Genomic DNA, 23,283 nt, shown 5'->3' on the forward strand with positions numbered 1-23,283 from the left:
CTTTATTTCATCTTTAAAATGTGTGTTTTTATTTTTGTTACTTTTTCCGAAAGTATGCAACTGCGTATTTGCGTATAGGCAGCTGCGCCCCTGTCTATGGAACTTCATATTGATGAGTTGATTCTAATGCAATCTTATCTGCTTGTGGCTACAGAAGCATAATTATTGCTTTCCATAGGATTCCATACATTTTAATTTGTAGCAGAGACTTTATCATTATATAGTCTTTGGTTGTACATGTAGCTTAGACCATATCATTTATCTGAATATAAGGATCCACTCTTAGATCAAGAGTACATTAGGAAAACTCCCTTGTTTCATTTTACTACATTGTTCTAACCTCCAAACCCTGTGGTAACGCCTAAATGACCTCCGGACCACCAAAATAATCCTTGAAACTGGCGCTTGGATTGCTTTTGAGTATAAATTTTATTTTATCCATAATTTTGTCAAGAATTCCAAAGATTTTAATGTCTCTAATGCACTTCACTCTGAGTAAATTATGTTACTGATATTCTTGCATGACATCCAAGTATGGGAGATTTTAGTGTGTGCAGTACTACTTTTTCATCTGACTAAGGTCAAAGTTCATTAATAGGAATATTTGGTCATCTGCAATTATGTTTATTTCATTGAAATTAAGCAACAAAAAGCAGAGAAAAAAACAGAGATAGCTCATTACTACAAATTATCATATGTGCCTCTATCTCCTGCTTAATACTCTCATCAACTGACAGAAAAACTTGATTTCATTCTTATTTTGATTAAATCAACTGAATTGAATTACATGTGCCAGTACCATATGCAAGATGCTGTAATTTGTATTTTTTTTTATTGGTTCCCAATACAAGAGATCAAAAGCAAGCTAAAAAATCTAACTTACTGAATCTGTTCAAAAATCGTAAAACAATCAAGATTTCACTTTTATTTTGATAAAATAATTCAATATTGTAAAATTATTGACAATATATGCCATTCATAAATTAAACAGAAAATGAATAAATACATCTAAAATGACAGATATAAAAATGATAGAATGTATAAAAGGTATAAAAATAAACAAAATGAGCAAACACTTTCTAAATAACAACGCACTATCACTTATTACTTATTTGTTTCTATAAAAAGGACACACAGGAAATAGAATTGTCTCTAAAATCCCTTTCTAACTGAAAAAAAAAGTCATCAAGAATTTTTTTTTACTCAAATCAAATGGAGTATCTAACAGATCCCTGACTTAAACCTTGCTTTTATGATATGTGCTTTACAAGGATTAATTTGAAACCTATTGAGAAGACAAAATACCAAAATGACCAATAAAAAACACCAAATGTTATTCTAACCTCACCGTTTTGGACAGAAAAAAAGAACTTAACAACCATTCTACTTTCTGTTCAGATGACCTATTCAGAATCCTCGGATAATACTTTCAAAATCATGACAGATGAGTTCTGATTGGGTGATCAGAAAGTAGAATGGAGTGTTGTTAGATCCTACATGCATTGACTGAATGAAACAATTGATTGGTATAATTTTAATTATAGATCCTACATGCATTGACTGAATGAAACAATTGATAGGTATAATTTTAATTATAGATCCTACATGCATTGACTGAATGAAACAATTGATCGGTATAATTTTAATTATAGATCCTACATGCATTGACTGAATGAAACAATTGATCAGTATAACTTTGATATTGATCGGATTTAAGTTAATTTTGTAAAAATTACTGAGAATTCAAATTTAAAGGCATCTTGGAAGCTGGAGCAATATATAATGAGCAGTGCTAATTATTTTCTAAGGAAAGCATATTTACATAAAATTAACAAAATGGAGAGACAGACAATAAACACAAAAACTTTCAACTTGGTTGTGTAGTTATAATCACAAGGTAAAACCCATTTTTGTTGCCCAACATACACAGGCAAAATTACAGCATATATTTCATGTTTTATAACATATGGAAGCACATGTTTAGGATCAGTATAGTAAATAAATTAATTTTTGTGCATTTAAAATACACTAAATCATATTTTTTACCGTGCTGTAAAACCTAGATTTAATCCACCATTTTGTTTGACGTGACTGTACCAAGTCAGGACCATCTGATCTGGTGGTGTAACATCTATATTGCAAGATTTTGGACTTGATTTGATTATGAAATGGATTAGTGTTCGGTAATTTTGTTGTTACCATTATTCATACATCAAATCCTACTGAAAACATGTACAATATTTTTTTTATGGTGGTTCTAAACATTTGTTGCAAGTTTTCTGTGTACAATGAATTTTTGTAGTTATGCAGCAAATTACATGTTGTAGATAAATAATATTATTATACTAATTAAAATTATATATTGTAAATTAATGAATTTGCATTAATTTTACTGCAATATTGTCATTTTAATCAAAAATGCAATTTTAATTTTTACAATTTTTGGAAAATCCCACATAAGCTATGTTAAAAAAAATCATATTGCATGTTGTAATTATTGTGATTGAAATTTTGTGAAATCAATTGACAAGGTTGAAATTGCAATAGCTAAAACATTTTTGGATGTTCAATATGAATAATTTTTCCCAACATTTTATATATGAAAATTTTGGACAATATATGCACAAAATAAATTCTGAATTCACAGTATACAAATGTGTGATCACTAAAAGACAAAGCTTCTGTAATATATTGCTCATTCCACCGTAAGAATTGAAACAGTAACTGAACTGACTCCTGCAACCATTTCACAGAGTGATGGCCAATTATGGACTGATCTCTGACAGTGTCAATCTGATTGTATATTGTTTTATGCAAAATTACTGATGATGGCTGAACTTTCATTGAAACTAATCTTTCTGTAAAATCATGAACTGATCTGCAGTCAAATGCCGAAAAGCATAAGTGATCACTGGTTTAACGGATCATTTTGACAGATTAATGACTAAATATAGTTGCATGGATTGGTCCAGTAACCATGTAATAGAAATAACTTTTATTTTCTTGCAGTAGATAAATGTTTAACATGCTAATAAAGAATTGTAAAGGAGGAAACTTTTTGTGATCTCTATGGGACTATTTGATTCAGTGTTGAATCTGGACCATCGCAATTCTTGTAAGTAAAGTTAGTAAGGCCAAAATAATGATTCTCATCACCTCCAAACCCAATTTTTTCAACCTTACTGAAAAGTTTTATTTTCTTTCAAATTGACTGAATTTTTTATTTAAATTGATAAAAAATAAATTAATACCCTCAAAATTGGAATGGCTCATTTCACACCCCAGATATATAAAGCCCAAACATAGTCCAGACTGATTGAAACCATGTGTTGCTATATCTAATAACAAGCTTGACATTTTGTAAAATATCACTATGTGCACAAATCTATCAGCTTGTATAACCTTTAGAATGACAATTCTCTAAATAAAACTTGAATACAATGAAGCTAATATTTAAAACAGAAGACCTTTGGTAAATTTCACTGAAATACCTTATAGCGGGTACCAGTAGTGTTCACAGGTGCTGATTTTGGTGTATTTTAGCGTTTGCCTAAAAATCCCAACATAAATTAGGTTAAATATCAACTTTTGGCTTAAGAACTTTGTACATCGTCTGCCAAAATAAGAAACACCAATTTTCTTCATATACTTTTTTGCCTTAAAATCTTAAAATTTTACACCTGCCAAAATAACCCACTATACAGTATGATGTGAAATTGAATCCAAGGCCATAAAAAATTACAAATAACTAATTATATACTCTGACAGTCATAGAAAACTGTCCATAAAACTTCATGTAAATGATAATGAACCAATAAAAGAAAACTTGAATATGGAAGAAAATGAAAAGCTATTATCATTCTTTGGACTTTAGTATTATTTTTTTTTTTTTTTGTGGCCAGTGAGTCTGAAAAACAAATGAATACTTTGGAGTGGCCTAGTGTTGATAACAAAATTTCTGATATTGATCAAACATAGAATACTATTCATCAAAAAATCTAGTACATTTTTTGCATGGCCACCAAACTACAGGATATACAACTTTGCCCTAGAACAATATGCTGGTCAATAAACTTGGCCCATGCATAACATACAGGGCAAGAAAGTTGGCCAATGTTCAGTCCATGTTTTCCAATCATTAGCCAAAGGCAGAGGAATATAAAATATAGAATATTCACAGAGAAATGTGTTCCTCAATATTCTAAATGAATTACAAATGCTGCCAAACTACCTGAAAATATAATTTTCTCACAAACTGCTTGTTCAAATCTCTTAACATTTTGTAAAAAAAACACATACTGGTAATTTTTACAAATATCTCGCAGAATGTCATAGAAAAGCAACATTTGTCTTTTACATATATACCCTGGAAGACAAATAGATAAAAAAAAATGTCATGTCTTTTTTTATATATTCCTGAGTTTCTATTATGCATTACAGTCTTCCAAGCTTGTTTTCTGAATGACCTAAAGGCTAGCTGATGCATGTATTGAATAAACTCAAATTAACACAAACAATCAACATAAAAAAAATGCACAAGTACACACATATTGCAATTCTGAAAACAAAAAAATCTTATTCCAGTCATACAAAATAATTTTCCCCAAGTATTATTGCATTTTGGCATGACAGAACAAAGTCAGTCAATAACATGAAGTGAACTTACATGTGTTGTCGTGCTAGGTATACACCCACTCATACTGAAAGTTTATATCAAACAGAAACCAAGTCTGCTTAAAACACACTTAATAAAGCCATACACAAAATTTTAAATTAATCAATCCATTGGGAGCTGAGATTTTTGTGATGAAAATTTTCTCTATCATTCCATACAGTGAGAAAAGTCCCACAAAAAAGGAAGTAGATATTGGACAGCTTCCCAAATGGCTTACAACATGTGCCCAATTTATATAAGCCACATACCAAATCTGAAATCAATCCATCATCTGAGACCTTGCATAATTGCGACAAAATTCAGAGGGACTGCCGGTGATTCCAATACAAAATGTATACTACCAACTTGTTGAGTAGGGATATAATTTACTGAAATTAGGGTATATATTTTTTTCAAGAAATTTGTTAACTAATACAGAAAAAGTGACAAAAACAACATTTTCATGTAAAAGACTTAATTAGGTACAAATTTATCTGCTTCTGTCTACATTTACCCAGGTAAAAATTTCATAATTTTCTCATGAAAACATTGACAACCATCATAGAGGAAAAAATACATGTATACACCCTAGTTTTATAAATAGCAACCTTTTATAACAATACAATGTTTGAGCAACAGTATGGGACAAGGTTCTCCAAAAAAAATACAAGAGGTATATTCTAGTCAATAAGTTATCTAAAAATATCAAAATTTGTTTGGACGAAAATGTGTGCGCTAGAAATATTAATCCCCCAAAAATACTTTGATTATCCTTCACTGCTTTTGCAAAAAAATTGGCATGTTTTGATAATCCAATGGGGATAAAGTTAAGATTTTTTAAGTGTATAAAAGAACAGCATTCCAATGTCCCCCGTGGAAAAAAAAAATGAGGAAAACTTTAAATTCACTGAAATTTTCTAATTCCAAGGGCCATAACTTCCTTAAAAATCAATCAACCATAACCAAAATCGAACTTAATCTGTAACTGTTCATAGTAAGACTACATACAAAATTTAAAATCAATTGGTGAAAGCATTACAAAAAAAAGTTCAGAAAACTGTAAATTCACTGAAAGTCCAAGGGCCACAACTTCTGTAAAAATCATTCAGGTCTCACTAACCACTTCTAACGTTTCCATTACTTTACATGTTAAAAAAGTAATTTTCAAAGTCTCACTGTGAATTCCCAGGACAAATGACATCTTAAAGCTGCATACCGTTGCGAAGCTTGGAAAATAAGGCTTCCAAAATCATTATGCTAATGGTACGATCATAGTAGAAATTCTTCACAAAATTTACTTGAATAAATAATACTGAAAATCCACATTTTTACCTGTTCTGCTAACTGACAGCATGGAGGCAAATTACTCACACATGTAAACAATATTCATACACTTTTGTAGTTAATTACATATATGATTTTAAAGTACACATTCTCAGCTTTATTTTGACTACTTTTAATCATAATACACACAAATAATGCACTTACAATGCATATGTCTAGGTTCAGTGTGTTTTTGGTACTACATAGGGGGGTGGCCATTTGACCCGGAAGTGGTTAGTGAGACCTTAAAAACATTTTATGAGTTTTTATGTTTTTCTTTTTTTACATTTTATGAAAGCTTGTGGTATTGTGAGTCTAATAAGACCAAAACTATCAAAATCAGACATAGGACTACAAAGAAATGGTCATTTTTATATCATGCCCCTCAGTGATATTTTCCCTAAATTACTAAAAAATTACAATTTTAACTAACTTGTCACACCAAATTGATACCTATGATAATTCAAGAAGTTGTAATAGTAAACATCATTTATCATTATGAAAAAAGAACAGATTTCAACAATTTATATCATACCTATTTCATTACTGTGTGATTCTTAGTCTGTGCTGTGTGACTATTTGAGTACTTTGAATATCCCAAGCAGTGACGTTGTGTATTTCATGGATGATGTCAAGTTATGAGTCACTGTTACTGATAAAAATCTTGTTGCTATGTTGTTTTTTAAAATACCTTGCACAATGCACCTCTTAAAATATAGCCAGATTACCAATATCACTATACTGATTTTATGGGAAAATGGAAATAATGACCAGGAAAGGCAATTTTCCTCAAATTATGCATTTCTCTGAAATATGCCATAATTTAATTTATGGTCTCACTAACCACTTCTAACGTTTCCATTACTTTACATGTTAAAAAAGTAATTTTCAAAGTCTCACTGTGAATTCCCAGGACAAATGACATCTTAAAGCTGCATACCGTTGCGAAGCTTGGAAAATAAGGCTTCCAAAATCATTATGCTAATGGTACGATCATAGTAGAAATTCTTCACAAAATTTACTTGAATAAATAATACTGAAAATCCACATTTTTACCTGTTCTGCTAACTGACAGCATGGAGGCAAATTACTCACACATGTAAACAATATTCATACACTTTTGTAGTTAATTACATATATGATTTTAAAGTACACATTCTCAGCTTTATTTTGACTACTTTTAATCATAATACACACAAATAATGCACTTACAATGCATATGTCTAGGTTCAGTGTGTTTTTGGTACTACATAGGGGGGTGGCCATTTGACCCGGAAGTGGTTAGTGAGACCTCAACCTTAACTAAGTTGAACTTATCTGTAACTCTTCATAATAAGGCCACATACCAAAAATAAAAAAAACTTATTTGGTAAAAGCATACAAAAAAAAGTGCGGAAAACACGGATGGACAGATGGACGCCCGGCATTTCCATTTCCCCTCGTGACACATCATGGGGGACAAAAATCAAATTTGGATCATCACTTCTGAATCTATTATATTATTGGGCCTAAACTAGGCCTTACTGTCCCTAACCCTTTAACTAAACAAAGCTAAAACACATCTTTCCACCTATAACCAAATTGTTTATACAGCACAAATTATGTTTTTCAATTAACTCTCAACAAACTAAACCTGTCTAAAGCAACCCCTGAATAAAGCAACAATCTGCTAAAACCAAATAAAAGATCAACACTGTTATTAAATTTGGCTTATACAGGTTTTGCTGTACAACTTAAGCAACTGTTGTATTTTAGAGGTATAATGTAGGCTAAATCCTACGGAGGTTATCCTGTAATAAACCCAGCTTCAGCTGCCAATTCTTCATCAAGTACTGCTCTTCCTCTTTGACCCCTCATCCTAGGTCTTTCTTGTCTTAGTCTTCTTGTTCCAATGAATTCTATTGTCTCGTCCTCAACTTGACTTCGTCTAAAATTGACACGTCTCCCTCCTTCACCCTGAAAATCAATCATCATAAAATTAATAATTAACTAGAAAATTGTAGATAACCCCTCTTTCCTCCCCAGAAACCATAAGGATACCTCATAAGTGATATCATCATTCAGATGGAAAAACAAAATAAGAAATTCACAATGGCATCATGTGATATAAAATCTGAGAAAGTTTCATCCAATTCCATTCCGTGGTTTCAGAGGCATTGCAGATTAAAAAAGGGGACGGACAAACACACAAAGACCATGATTAATATATACCTCCCACAAAGCAGGATGTATAATAATGACACATCAATGTAAGAATCAGGCAGATAGTAAGCACAGAAATACAGTGCAACCTGTCTAATGGAAGCCCTTTCTGGACTCGAGATTTGTCTTACAGTGCAACCTGTCTGACGGAAACCCTTTCTGGACTCAGAGATTTGTCTTACAGTGCAACCTGTCTGACGGAAGCCCTTTCTGGACTAAGAGATTTGTCTTACAGTGCAACCTGTCTAATGGAAGCCATTTTTGGAAGAAGAGATTTGTATTACAGTGCAACCTGTCTGATGGAAGCCCTTTCTGGAGTCTTTCTGGACTGAGAGATCTGTCTTACAGTGAAACCTGTCTAACGGAAGCCATTTCTGGAAGAAGAGATTTGTATTACAGTGCAACCTGTCTGACGGAAGCCCTTTCTGGACTCAGAGATTTGTATTACAGTGCATTCTGTCTGACGGAAGCCTTTCTGGACTCAGAGATTTGTATTACAGTGCAACCTGTCTGACAAAAGCCCTTTCTGGACTAAGAGATCTGTCTTACAGTGCAACCTGTCTAATGGAAGCCCTTTCTGGACTAAGAGATTTGTCTTACAGTGCAACCTGTCTAACAGAAACCCTTTCTGGACTAAGAGATTTGTTCCTTCAAGGCAGATGTTGGGTTTAAGAAAAAATCAATAAGAATTTAAACTGATATGAAGGGACTCATGAAGATGTCTGATTTACACATGTTACTGGTTTATCAAGGGTTCAAGTTATACATGTTCCACTGCCATTGAATTTTGAAGCATCTTGGGTTTTAGAAAACTTGTGTGAAAAATGATTTTTAAAATTCTTAGTAAGTTCTGACATTTTGGCTAAAATTGAGTGATTTACATAACATTGATCACAACAGTAAAATTTCGGTTTTTAGTATGTTAGCTATAGTATTGATGGTAAATTTTACTATTGAGTGAGGAGAAATTATTTAAATCAAGACATGGAAATCAGGCAAAAAATTTGTTTGTTTCCTGTTACTTGATTGACCTGCACTCAAAACCATCGACCTGGAAATATTCTGATTTTTTTTTGCCACAGTAAATGTGTTTCTCTAATGAAAATTGTAGATAATATAAAATGGCAGAAAACATCTTAAAATCTAAACACCACCTAGTAGTTAAAAAATTGCCTAATAACAGAAGAAAGAGAGTTACCCTGGGGTCCATTGCTTCAACAACAGGTTTATCTTCTGCAAATTTCTTTCTATCCTGAAAGGAAAAAAAATTTCAAATTCTTTTTTCAGTTGGAGAAGTAAAACTGCCAATTTACTGGATAAGAAAGGAATTTGCTAAAATTCTCAACATTTGTAAAATACTCAACATTTTCTTTAATTAATGTATACCATAGTTCACTTGATATGATAATCCTCCTTGTCTGAAGTCTCAACTCTAACCAAAATTTCTAAATCTCCTTAAATTTGGAGTTAATAATATTTTTTACCTATGTACCAGAACTTCAGAGTTTATTATATGTACCAGAACTTCAACATTTTAAAGACTGAAGTCATCTCACAGACATACTAAATTAATATCTTCCCTAAAACATTATAAAACTTATTCAATTCTGATAGTAAGAGACATGCTAATCCTTTAAACCATTTGTATTTTACATTTAGAATCTGATGCAAAAATATGACTGGATTAAAATGCTAAAAATGCACCCTAATCACTTATGGCAAAAACATCCATTACAATTCAAAACAGTATAGAAATACTTACATATCTTTCTATAATTACAATGCCAATGATCCACAGTATTGATGATAGTACTAATATGATCCACACCAAATTATTCTTCATTGCTTTAGCTACAAAACAAAAATAAATTAATTTGAGATAAATACTGTAATTTGATTGGTTAAAATAATTTTGTTATATCGCAATGAATAAAAAAAAATATTGACACGCCCCTATTCATTTAAATTCAGAGCTACTTTTCTCATATTTAAAGATAAAAATATATTAATTTATAAGAATTAGCAATAATAAAAAAATTGTCTATTGAAAAATAAAATAAATTTTCCATGTGCATATTTTGTTTATTGCACTTCGCGCAATAAACAATATGCACACGGAAAATTTATCTTCTTTTTCAATAGACGAACTTTTTATTATTGCCAATTCTTAATTATAAGAATAAAATTGACCTATGACATTGCAAGTCAATAAATTCACATATTTTCTTACATGCATCCTTAATTCTATTATTTAAAACATTATGTTAAAACATTTCAAAACCTATACATGATTAAAAATAAAAGAAATGCTAGTGCTTTGTATCAATAAATTTGGAATCTGACTGATTATTGCAAAATTGTGAATGGATTAAAATACAAACAAGAGGCTCCCAGGAGCCTGAATCGCTCACCTTGTTAAATTTTTGCCTTTTCAGGGCAATTGTCAGACAATTTTGACTCCATTTGATTCATTGGACACTTTTGTAAGCCTTATAATAAGGATCACTTCAGCAATTGAAAGCTATTGGCTAAACCTAACAGATTTGGAGATGTATGCAAAAATCTGCTGTCTGACCCCATTGTTCTACTTTTAGAAATGGCAGCAAAGTTTTTTCAGTGATCAAAAATCTATCATTTCGTTAAGGATACCCTATAAAACAAAAATGCCAACTTTCATTAAATTTTGAAGAATAATTTCTGAGGAGCAGATTTTTTTAAAGTAATAACATAAAAAAAGCAAAAAACGTCTATAAAGGGCAATAACTCCAACATGGGTCAACAAATTTTCACCAAAATTTGACCACAAATATATCTCTTCATGCTGAATAATTTTATCCGGAGTCAGATTTTGGTTAAACCTAACCGTTTTGGAGATATATGCAAAAATCTGCTGTCTGACCCCTATGTTCTATTCTTAGTAACAGCGGCCATGCTTTAGAACAAATCAAAAAATTTTGTTAAGGATACCCTTTAAAACAAAAGTACCAACTTTTATTAAATTCTGTAAAGTAGTTTCTGAGGATAAGATTTTTTAAAATAATAACATTAAAAACAGCCAAAAACGTCCAAAAAGGGCAATAACTCAAACATGGGTTGACAGATTTTCAACCAATTTCAACCACAGATAGATCTCATCATGCTGAACACTTTTAACCCATCAAAATTTGGCTAAACCTAACGGTTTAGGAGATATCTGCGAAAAACTACTGTCAAAACCCTATGTTATATTTTTAGTAACGGTGGCCATGTTTTTCTACGGATCAATAATCCCCACATCAGTTCAATGCACGATACCCCAAGGAACATTCAAAGTAAGTTTGGTTCCAATTAGTCAAGTGGTGTCAGAGGAGAAGAGTTTGTAAAGAAATAACATTAAAAATAGCAAAAATGTTGAAAAAGGGCAATAACTCCAACATGGCTTAATATATTAAAATGAAAATTGACCGCAGATAGATCTCATCATGCTGAACACTTTTACCCCCACCCCCACCCCGTGTCAGAATTTGGCTAAACCTAACGGTTTTGGAGATATATGCGAAAAACTACTGTCTGACCCTATGTTCTATTTTTAGTAACGGCGGCCATGTTTTTTGCCAGATCAAAAATCCCCACATCAGCTCTATGCAGGATACCCCAAGGAATATTCATACCAAGTCTAGTTCCAATTGGTCAGTTAGTTTCAGAGGAAAAGAGTTTTGAAAAATTGTTAACAACGATGATGGACAACTGAGGATGCCATGCGATGGCAATAGCTCACATGGCCATTGTGCCAGGTGAGCTATACATGCATCCCATACACTTACGGCAAAAACATTCATTAGAAATGCAAACTCAATTGTGCATAAATACTTGCATATATATGAAACAAAAATATTTTACATCAGTAGATTTACACAACCAAAGAAAAATATTATATCATAAGGCTCTGTGAAGGGTTAAGCAAAATGCTATCTTTTCAGACAGTTTGAGATTTGAGTTGTGTCTGTGTAGGCAGTCTAATTCAGATGACAACTACATTTTTTCGTCCTGGAAGTCAGAGATATTCCTGTACTCCTGTCACTATATATACATTGATTTGATTTGAAGTCCATTACAGTCCCTTAACTTCTTGGCAACTCCACTTATGATGTAATGTTTTTTAACATTACTGGCAATTATTCAATTTTAAATTGTTTGTATCAGTAACAGGGATTCTGTTTGTTCCATTTGACGGTGATAACAATGACAAACTTACCAATTTTATCAACTGAGAAATAATCCAAAATGGAGAATAATCTTTTGATGATTGGTGGATCGGACTCTACACAATTTCCCTGAAATTATCAAAAGAAAATACTAACAAAAACTTTTTTAAAAAGTATGATCGCTTTTACAAATACCCATCAAATACTTTTTTTTCAAACCCCTAAACATACAAGTAAATGATAGATCACAGATCATTGATTCTCAAAAATGTGGGAAACTTAGCAGTGTATACAAATTTTCACTATTACAGCAGTATACAAATAGAAAAAAAATTGACCATAGAACTTCCATTGTAGGTCTGAACAATATTTATGGGTGATATCATATGATAAACAATTTGGACAAACATACCTTTCCATCACAGAAGCCATCATTACAAGGTCTACCATCAGCATGATACACATAACTGCCTTGTTTTGTAACAGCACTACATCTTCCACTCTGATCTAAACAACACTTCTTACAAGAATCTGTACCTGATGGTAAAATACAGTAAAAATTACTGATATTCAAAATAAACATGAAACCTCTGTTCAACATTTACATCTACTAGAGCGTGGTGTATAATTTAAATCTCAAATTTCTATATAATAGTTTAATAATATTGATTCTGGAGTGTCAACAAGGACTTTAAGAATAAAAAAAAAAGATCTGTGACCTTGTGATTTTGTAACCTTGAGAATCAAAAATGAATCAAACTTTTCACAAATTTTCGTATGTTCTACTAATCAAAATCCACTGAAGAATGTCCATTCACAGGGTTACCAGAGTTTATTGACTGGGAAATTTTAATAAAATATCAATTGATGAAATACTTTTCCCATGATCATATACCCTGCTGATTCCTTCAGTATTCTTAGTACACTATGAGATATTTTATGGAAATTCTATAAATGACATTTCTCAAATACTGTACAAGAGGTTTTTTTTTTTTTTCTTCAAAAACTGGGTGAGGTTTTTTGACGTTATGTACTTTTCATGGTAGACAAAAAGTTAAATGAATAAGACAAAGATGAATAACTCCATTTTATCTTCATAAATATTTTGCATGAATTAATTTTTGTGTTTGAACTTTGACCGTGAATATAGCAAAAGTAAAATCACCATGAAAATAACTACTTATACCGTAAAGTTGAGCCATACATCTTACCAGCACATAAGCAGCTTGTCTTCCCTTCTGCTTCACAAACATCTTTGCATACACCATTCACACATATACCACTGTCAAATAAATATAAAACATTTTAGACAATGTAATCTTGCATGGGATTATTTTTACGCATTATAATGAAATATATGAGCCAATGCCCATTAAACAAACATATATTGTTCATGTGATATTCATGTGAATTGAGCTTAACATGATCTTAATATGGAATTAATGTAATTTTCATGTGAAATTCACTTAACATGAACTTTAAATGATAAGATTACTTAAAATTCACATGAAGGCTCAACTCACATGTATTTCATATGAACTTTTTCACAAATTTTCTTTGCTCAATGCATGTGAAAATCATGTGAAATAATCATGCCTTTGTAGTGATACCCTTGCATCACAACTACATGTTGTAGATACACATTAAGTATTATATCCACATTGTCAAAATACTTACAGTAAGTGGTAGCAGCCAACCCCAAAAATCAAATTCCACAATATGGTATTTGGCTAAAAACGCAAAAAGAAATTCAGCAAAATATTATCTAATGACCTAAGAACTTGGTACATCAGTTATCATCCAACAAAATTAAAAACAATAATTTTTCAAATACCTTTTGGCCTCAAATACAAAATTTTGCACCCACCATAAAGTACCAGTACACTGACGTTGGTAATGCTTTCATTAAGATACAGATTTTTGCTCATTCCTTTTGAACCTTTCCATTGATTAAGCTGTTCCATATAGATGTACATACTCATACAACCAAAAGCATATAACACCATCAAATTATATCAAATGTATAATGCTTAACAGTAAATTGGTACTTACTCATCATGGCAATTGATACCACTCTTCTTTACAGGATCTGGGCAAGTGAAACTGTGTCCACTGGCATAGTTAAGGAAATACATTCTTGTATTTCAAAAAGTTCACTGAGTGATTCCCTCACATGTTAAACAATTTAGATGAATGCTAAATGAATTATATACCCACATGCAACATGTAAAACCATAAGTTGGATTATTTCCCTTTCCTCAAGAAGTGATTACCCCCCCCCACACACATTTCAACATCTAAAACCATTAATTTCGAAATTACCCTTTGCAACATCAAGCTGTAATTATCTTACTTAAAATACACATCTACAATAAGATGCCTGACCTACATATAAAGTTTCATTGAAATCAACCAAATAGTTCAGTATAAGTTGCCCTTACAAGTCAAGTGGATGTATGGACTGAGTGATACCTATATACTTCATTTACACAGGTCTCTTCTACTGTGAAAGTACTTGTAGATACCAATTTCTGTGGATTAGGAAGGTAACACAATTTCATGGATTCTTGAATTTGTGGTTTTGAGGTTTTCAGTTTACACATCAATGGAAATCAGCTTTTCATTGGGAACCAAATTTCGTGGTTAGGCCACAAAAACCACGAAAATTGGTATCCCATGAACAAGAGTGCTTTCATAGTATTAGCTCATAAAAACTTGAAGTGAAAGACCTATGTAATGTGAATACGTGTACATATGGACAGAGGTATAATGTAATGCCACACTGTCTTCTGGAGGGATTTAAAACGTTTAAGTTCAGATAAAGAGTTGACCAACTTCATCTAATGTTCAGTAAAAATTCAGAAATTTTATGTGAAAAAGAAGCTTCTCATGTAAATTTGTTGAGATAGCAACCACAGGGGAATATATAGAGAAGCAAAACAAGTTCCACATGTTACTAAAAAAAATGTCCACACCAAAACCCCTTTTAGACTGGTTCAATCAAGGCAGGTTTCCAGTTCATTCTGGTTCAGTTTAGACAGATTTCACTGTATCTATATTTAGAAAGGATACGTGCAGTTGCTGTAACCAAGGCAATCTAAATCTCCTGGTTCATAACATCTGGTTCCTGCTGGGGCCGTGTTACAGTTCATACAACAGGCATAATTCATATTACTGTAAAAACAGAGAAATTTCGTGAGCAAAAAGAACTGGGCTTATTACTTCAATATTTAAGTCTGTTTTGTTGTTTTGGTATTCAAGTTAAAACACTGTTATTACTACATGTTGTATCTATGCCAAATCCTTTTTTGAAACTCGTCTGATGAAATCTAATTAAATGTCAGAAAATTTCTGCCAGACAAAAAGACCTTTATCTGACAGACAGCCAGTGTTACAGTTCTACAAATGTCAGAACAGTGTTACAGATAGCTCTTTTATATTTCAGCAATCTATTGAATATGATACAAACATATTTTCATGAATAAAATGTAAGACAACTTTAAATGAAAAGATGGCAGAATGAAAATGCTTTTAGCATGTATTCCTTGATTAAATCAGGTCTTACGTCAACCATATATCATCCTTAAAACTCTTGACTTAATGGTGCCTTTGGCTTATTCCCTATACATTGTAATAGCCAGCACTCCACAGTTTAGTTTAGTTTCGCACTTTTGGCTAGGGATGAAAAATGACATGAATGGAAACCGATAGTTGCTATAGTGCTTAAAAATGAAGAATCTATTGTTGATAAAACATTTTCTGAAAAAAGGGGACTTTTAAAAGTATTTTGCAATGTTTTATATATATTCAATGTTGAAGGGGCTTTTTTTCAATGACAATTTGACTTCATTGTGAAAGTGAAAGTAAGTCAATTTTTTACCATGCTAAATTTAATAAGTGGATTACAAAGTGAAATAGCTCAAAATCTAACCGGCGATGCCCATATGAGGAAGGGGTTTTTGAAGGGAAAAGTTTGAACAGTTTCAGGGATTGAAATAAAAATTTCAGATATTTTGCGGGAAATTTGATATTTTTAAACCTGATTTTATGAACTTTTTTGCAAATTTTCGCATATTTTTGCATGGTTTCCATGGTAACCCTATATGCTGTGGGTAATTTTTTTCCAGAAAATTTTTACTGCATCCTGAAGGCCTTGGCTTGAGCTATTTCTAGATATATAGATTTACAGATGCTTGACAATTTTTTAAAGTGATAAATGTTACAAAGCATCAGATTACAAGACCAAAATCAGGCAGTTCTACAATACTGTGGAGTGCTGGCAATAATGTATGATGGGTGTAAACTTTGGCCATTTTGAGGCAAAATGGTAAACAAACAAAAATTTGGCATTTCTAATTTTTGCAGAAGCTAATTGGTGCACTGAGTACTGAAGCCCAAAACAAATATTTTTAGGAATTTATTTTGGTGTTTTTAAACACTGCTAAAATACACTATAATAAGCACCCTACAAAAATTAGCCACAATACAGTATACATTTTTGTGGATACTGATGAATGAACTTATTTTAACTATAACAGTTTTCTATATTTCAACAAAAATGAATCAACAGATCAAGCTCTTTATTACATAAGTGTAGACAGTAAAACATAGACAAATCAGCAAGAAATAAACTGAAATTATTGGGTGCCTAAATTATTATGTTTATGTCGTTTTAATCATATTGTGATTTTTTAAGAATAATCTATTATTATGCAGGTTAAAAAATGACAAAATTGGAGTTTTAGTTACTGTGATTTTAATAATGTCAACCAATTTTTCCCATTGATATAAACATCACAATTTACAGTAGTAAGCAATACTGGGTCAATGATCATGCCCTGAGATGACCTTTGATTTATATTTTCTACTGGTTATGGGACTCTCATTCTAAAATAGTAATATGACTCCATTGCAACAATTGTAAAAAAATACTTAAGTCTGAGAATATCCTTACCATCCATGGTAACTCCAATCAAAGCTCTTGGAATTTCCTGACATGACAAACAGTCAAGAATATTCTATCACTTAAGTATTTTTTCTTTTCATGTTTTGTGGCACAGGCCCTGAACCCCTGAGTACAACAGTGTTTAAATACCTTCATTTAGCCCCTGATCTGAACCCCTGAGTGTATATTTATAGTACCTGCATTTATCCCCTGATCTGAACCCCTAAGTACATGTTAATAGTACCTGCATTTAGCCCCAGATCTGTACCATTGAGTACATATTTATAGTACCTGCATTTATCCCCTGATCTGAACCCCTAAGTACATGTTAACAGTACCTGCATTTAGCCCCAGATCTGTACCACTGAGTACATGTTTATAGTACCTGCATTTAGCCCCAGATCTGAACCACTGAGTACATGTTTATAGTACCTGCATTTAGCCCCAGATCTGAACCCCTGAATACAACATGTTTACAGTACCTGCATTTAGCCCCTGATCTTAGAGTACAGTCATTGTTACAACAGAAGTCACCCTCGTAACCAGCGTCACAATCTTCTCCCGGATCTAAACGACCATTACCACAGACACCACGGCCACCTGCTGTTTTCTCTAAAAAGAGAAACCTTGTGAGTCAATGTGTATATATATATATATATATGTGTGTGTGTGTGTGTGTGTCAACAATGATAAAGAAAAAGAAACATAGTTTTTCAAAAACAAAAATATCACATCTTAATACAACATTAGAGGCTCATTTCCACAATTTGACAATAAAAGTTTTCTATTCATAGAATTCAGTTGCCAATACTCAAAAGAATTTCTTGGCTAAAATGTTTATTCACATCACAGACAACCTACCAGCAAAGCAATCATATCCTTTCTTCATCACCACTTTAAATATGAATCTCTTGCTGCATGGAGAAAAAACCTATTTAATAAAAAAAAAAAAATAAAAAATAAAATAAAATAAAAGTATTCTTTAGCTTTCAGCAAAATTCAAACGTTTTCATATGTTTCAAAGTATACAAAAACATGTATAGGACCAGTACTGAAATACATGTAGATGATTTTTTGCTGTTCCATATTTTATAACAATATATGTTTTTTAGGTGTTTTCAAAACATGAGAAATTTTTCCTGTGTATATATTTTGGAAAAATGTAAAAATATATATTGCAATTATTACTTCATGAATGGGAAAAGTATTTTCAATCTGTATTGTGAAAAATAATTGTGAATTAGGCATAAATAGCAAAACTAATAAATATTATGATCTGATCAATGCGGTTTTAATGATGTAAGTATAATGACCTGGTTATTTGCTTCGAATCCTGAGGTAGCTCTGTAGAACATGATGTATTTGCCATTCTGTGTAGATGGTGGAGCACATTCATCAGAATCAGGATCATGTTCACTTCCCCAGTTATGTCCTATAATAACATAAAGATGCACATGTTGTTGTGCTAGGTATACTTTCATTTGTATTGAAGTAGACATCAGAGAGCAACCAGTATCACTTACAACATAGGACTCATCTATATAAAGCCACATATCAAATTTAAAATCAATCCATTCATTGGGAACTAAGATTTTTGTGACTAAAATTTCTCTCTTTAATTCCATACAGCGAAAAATGACAAAGTCCAACAAAACAAGAACTCAATATCTGAAAGCCCTAAATCACTGTCTTCATATGCCTTATCAACATGAAGCTATACACCAAATTTGAAATCAATTGGGAGCTGAGATAATTGCAACAAAATTCTGATGGACAGATGAAAGACAGCCTGAACAATAACGGACAAAATGGTTCCAATATACCACATTAAAATACCACTAATTTAGTAAATGTTTACATAAAAATCATGCAAACGAATAAAAAGACAACAAGTGGGTTTTTTGGGAAACTTCCTAAACAACCTTCATTTTTTAAGAGTAACATTTATGATAAAAATACAAAAAAATAGTTGTATATAAGTTAGACAAATATTACCAGAATGATACAAAACAGTAAAGTATGGGAAAATACAGTACAATGGATGTGAATTATAAATAAATAGATCTGAACTTTGTAACCAGACTTTTCTAGATACATGTAGAATGTGATAAAATAAACATACCTAGTTCTGTAAATGGTCCACAGATGAAGAATATGAAATATAGAAACAAATATATGCATGTAAATATACATAAACACAATTACAGGCAAACTTATGTCAAGTTAAACTCAATATCTAAATTCATAAGTCTCCACTCTGACCACACTAGTCAAGGAATCTCATACTTGCTGATTGTTGTTTCTCTCTTGCCTGATTCTTGTTTGTTTTATGTATATAGTACTACAGTGAAAACTATCTTATCCAACTCCTGAATAACCTGAAAACCTGTCTAAACCAACTCCTGAATAATCTGAAAACCTGTCTTAACCAACTCCTGAATAATCTGAAAACCTGTCTCAACCAACTCCTGAATAATCTGAAAACCTGTCTAAACCAGACACTTTATAAGGTCCCTTTACATTGATTTAACTATATTTTGAACCTTAGTAATCTGAACACCTGTCTAATCCAAACAAATATTAAAATCTGAAGGGATTCAGTTTAGACAGGTTTCACTGTATCTTCACTGTACATAGTGTTCACGTTACTATCTGGTTTGAACTCTTTGTTCTTTGCCCTTGTCGTTTAAACAAGAAGCTTACTGATGCAAAGTAGAGTAAGAAAAAAAATAATAGTCTGTATTGTCACATTAGCTTTTGTCTATGATTTAAGCCCTGAAATATGCAGTTAAGATTTATGTGGTGATCATTTTCCCCTATTACTTGTATAACATTTATGAATAGAAGGTGAAATAATTGCTCAGGCATTTTTTAGATGTAAAATCTTTTACAAAGTCAAATTTTTCTGATGCATGCATACAGTAATGTGTTTGTATCTTTCATGGACTACTAAATGGGTATTATTTTATTTCATGGAAATATCAACTTGTGGAAAAAGACTGGATCATAAATAATTCAAAGACTAATTTTCAGTGAGTCGAAGATCTTAAATATGATTAAACTTACTTACAAGTACCAGGAAAAATATTATGAGGAAAACTTTCACTGATAACTTACCGTGTGATACTGTAATTGTAGCCTGAGCAGCCAAAGCTCTACTACCACCAGGGTTCTGGAAGGTACTAACTCCTGTGTTGACTGCTATCTTCTTACCAGCACTCACATAGGCAGCTATTTAACAAAGAGAAATAGATTAGACTGAAGCAAGTTCTTGTATGCATGAGGAATACTTTTATCATACCATCATCAGTATGTTTTAAAAAAAATACTGCTTGTTATCCCATTAGTGATACAGTTAGTATGGTTCAATTTATACATATTTTTTCTGGATTGAACAAAACTGTACCAGAATATTTATCTTCCAGGGTTTCAGCATTTGTTTTTGTATTATAGATTCCATTGTCACAAGGTCAATGGTTCAAGGTCATTGTCTCTAGATCAAGTGTTCAGGATCATTGGTTAAGGGTCAATTATTCATCGTCAAAATCTCCATTTTAAAGTTGTGGACTTACTTCAAATCATGGTACCAAGTCATTGTAGTTGGGAAAAATTTACATGTCATTTATTGGCACACACAGATGTAATTTTGACTATTCATGCTTTTAATTGAATTATGCTTGTTGGATAATATTTGTTTTCCAGTATGACAAACTAAGAAAAATTGAACTCCACAACGTTATCCAGGGACAAGAAATGTTTTTAGATGTAAATCAAGGTGATATGGATACAAGAGAGTCAACTTTTAGGTCTTGGTTAAAAACAAAAGACATAGTTAAAAATAAGAAAAAATAATTAATTGCACTCCACAACAAAAGAACTCTCCCTGTACATATGATACAATAAAATTCTTACGGAATGAACATATTCCACCAGGATCTGTGAATCTCCATGATCCTATATATGCCAGGCCTAACTTTCCAGGGAACCTTTGATAGGTAAACAGATGACCCAGACAAAACTGGGTCAATTTCTTTGAATCGTCACCAAACCACTAAAAAATGTAAAAACATTTATACAATGCAATACAAAGTAGTATATGCCCTGCATAAACCAGGTATCTTCTAAAGTCCCTGCATATCAGTTTCAATGTATTTTGTAAACAAAACATTTTCCTCACTGAACAAATCCTTCAGTGCGAAAATGGTTTGACTATGAAGATTTCACTGTATAGTGGCCTACCCACGAAAACCACGAAAATTGGTATTCCACAAACAGTAGTACTTTTACAGTATATTTTTTTGGTCTATGAAGAAATAATCTCAATCATATGGTGCACACTAAATAACCTGTGTAACAGATCATTTTCAAGTGTGAACCACAGGCATTGAGGTTACTTCAAATAGACTGAAAAAATATCAGGCATTCCTTATAAATTAATTTTAATATAAAAATTCAAAGAGTAAATCATTTAAAAAGGTTGATGAAGTCACAATCAAATTTCAAAATCTGAGATGATAAATTTTTTTTTTAACCAATCAAAAGGCATGTAACTTCTGAAATTAAATCATTTATTCATAAAGCCATGATCTTTTTTTGGCTGTATGCCATATAGACAGACAGACATCTAAAAATGCAGTATGTCTTCCATTAAAGAGGTGCTTCATATTTATAATGTATTTCCACATATCAACAATTTGAACCTTAAGCTTCTAGCCAAATCCGTAGACAATAAAATATTTAGATTACTCATGCTATAATAATTGCTCGATGTTAACTTTCATGATTAACTTCTAATACATGATATATATTACATCAAGTACAGCGTCCATATCGGCAGGTCTGTTTGCCATGTTGTAATGGTCTCCTGGTTTTTCATTATACTGTCCATTAATCAACATCTACAACCAAAATATCAAATACCATGAACACATAACACACTTTAAATACAAGGAACATTTTTTTTTTGCCCAATCTAAAAAGAAAATAAGTTAAATGAACACCATGATACATTTTAGCTTACAACTTTTTTTTCTGTAACTGCAAACTGGAAAAGAGTGGTATATTTATAACACATTCACCAATCAAAATTTAGCAACTGTTTTCAAATGTCCCTCCAGGTAAAATTCTTCCATATGTAAATGCAATATGTCCCATTTCATTCTACATGTACATGTACTACACACCTGTGTAATTTGTTGACACTCTAAATTTGGTCATGACCCAATTGTCTACCTTTATGTTACAAGATGTAACACACAGGTTCATTCAGATCAACTTGATTAAGACTAAATTTGAACTCCAACCAAGAGTTCTATAGTGAAGAAGTAAGACTTATTAAAACTAAGTAGACCACAGTTATACCTGGAAATCTAGTATCCAATAAACTAGCTTTTGTCTTGAAATGTTTTGAAAGTGAAAACTTTTTTTTTAAGTTTGGTGTAAAAAGCAACCTACCAATGGTCATTATGATGTCTCATACAATTTATTGGGACGGGGTATCATTGATGTCCTACATATGTAAATCCTCTGACTAAACAGAAATGACTTAAAATCTTCTTTGGAAGTGACATGTGCAGTTACGATACGATTCTATGAACTTCCAACACAAATGCACATTTAGTGTTATAGGAAGTCTCGCATATTCCTATTAGTTGAGACATCACCGATAAATATAACAATGCATTATGAAAAAAGTTAAATGTAATTTAAGTACAAATAGTTCCACCCTTCATAGGCAATGTCTAAAATATTATTTGTTATAGCAAAAGCAATTACCTCTTTTATTTCGAATCCTAGTCCACTAACACCTTCTCCCCAGTCTGTCTTTGTGTAAATATCATTCACCCTGCCTATCATTCCAATCTATATAGGAAACAAATTATAACAAAAAGCTTTGTGGAGTGCAGCATGTTGAACTCTGTATACTTGGGCAAGTAAGGACACAATACTAGTTTATGCATAGGGACTTACAATTC

The 23,283-nt window shown here is 31.9% G+C and overlaps 1 protein-coding gene across 1 annotated transcript in view; it reads right to left on the minus strand.

Annotated features, from left to right (window-relative positions):
• Positions 1–910: 910 nt before the first annotated feature.
• Positions 911–23,283, minus strand: part of LOC148620689 (ADAM 17-like protease) — a 28,706-nt gene continuing 6,333 nt past the window's right edge. Inside the window, exons 8-22 of the mRNA XM_088574385.1 lie at positions 23,084–23,170; positions 22,120–22,206; positions 21,221–21,359; positions 20,426–20,539; positions 18,622–18,740; positions 18,170–18,239; positions 17,791–17,920; positions 15,436–15,537; positions 14,416–14,475; positions 13,575–13,645; positions 12,776–12,900; positions 12,414–12,492; positions 9,942–10,030; positions 9,378–9,431; positions 911–7,933 (exon numbers count right to left, since the gene is read on the minus strand). Coding sequence (XP_088430511.1) covers positions 7,763–7,933; positions 9,378–9,431; positions 9,942–10,030; positions 12,414–12,492; positions 12,776–12,900; positions 13,575–13,645; positions 14,416–14,475; positions 15,436–15,537; positions 17,791–17,920; positions 18,170–18,239; positions 18,622–18,740; positions 20,426–20,539; positions 21,221–21,359; positions 22,120–22,206; positions 23,084–23,170 — 1,497 coding nt within the window. The 3' untranslated portion in view covers positions 911–7,762. The remainder of the gene's footprint in view (positions 7,934–9,377; positions 9,432–9,941; positions 10,031–12,413; positions 12,493–12,775; positions 12,901–13,574; positions 13,646–14,415; positions 14,476–15,435; positions 15,538–17,790; positions 17,921–18,169; positions 18,240–18,621; positions 18,741–20,425; positions 20,540–21,220; positions 21,360–22,119; positions 22,207–23,083; positions 23,171–23,283) is intronic.

Source organism: Perna viridis, chromosome 3, assembly GCF_037379345.1.
Source record: "Perna viridis isolate PV_CMFRI_1.1 ecotype Kerala chromosome 3, ASM3737934v1, whole genome shotgun sequence".
NCBI classification, from domain to species: Eukaryota; Metazoa; Mollusca; class Bivalvia; order Mytilida; family Mytilidae; genus Perna; species Perna viridis.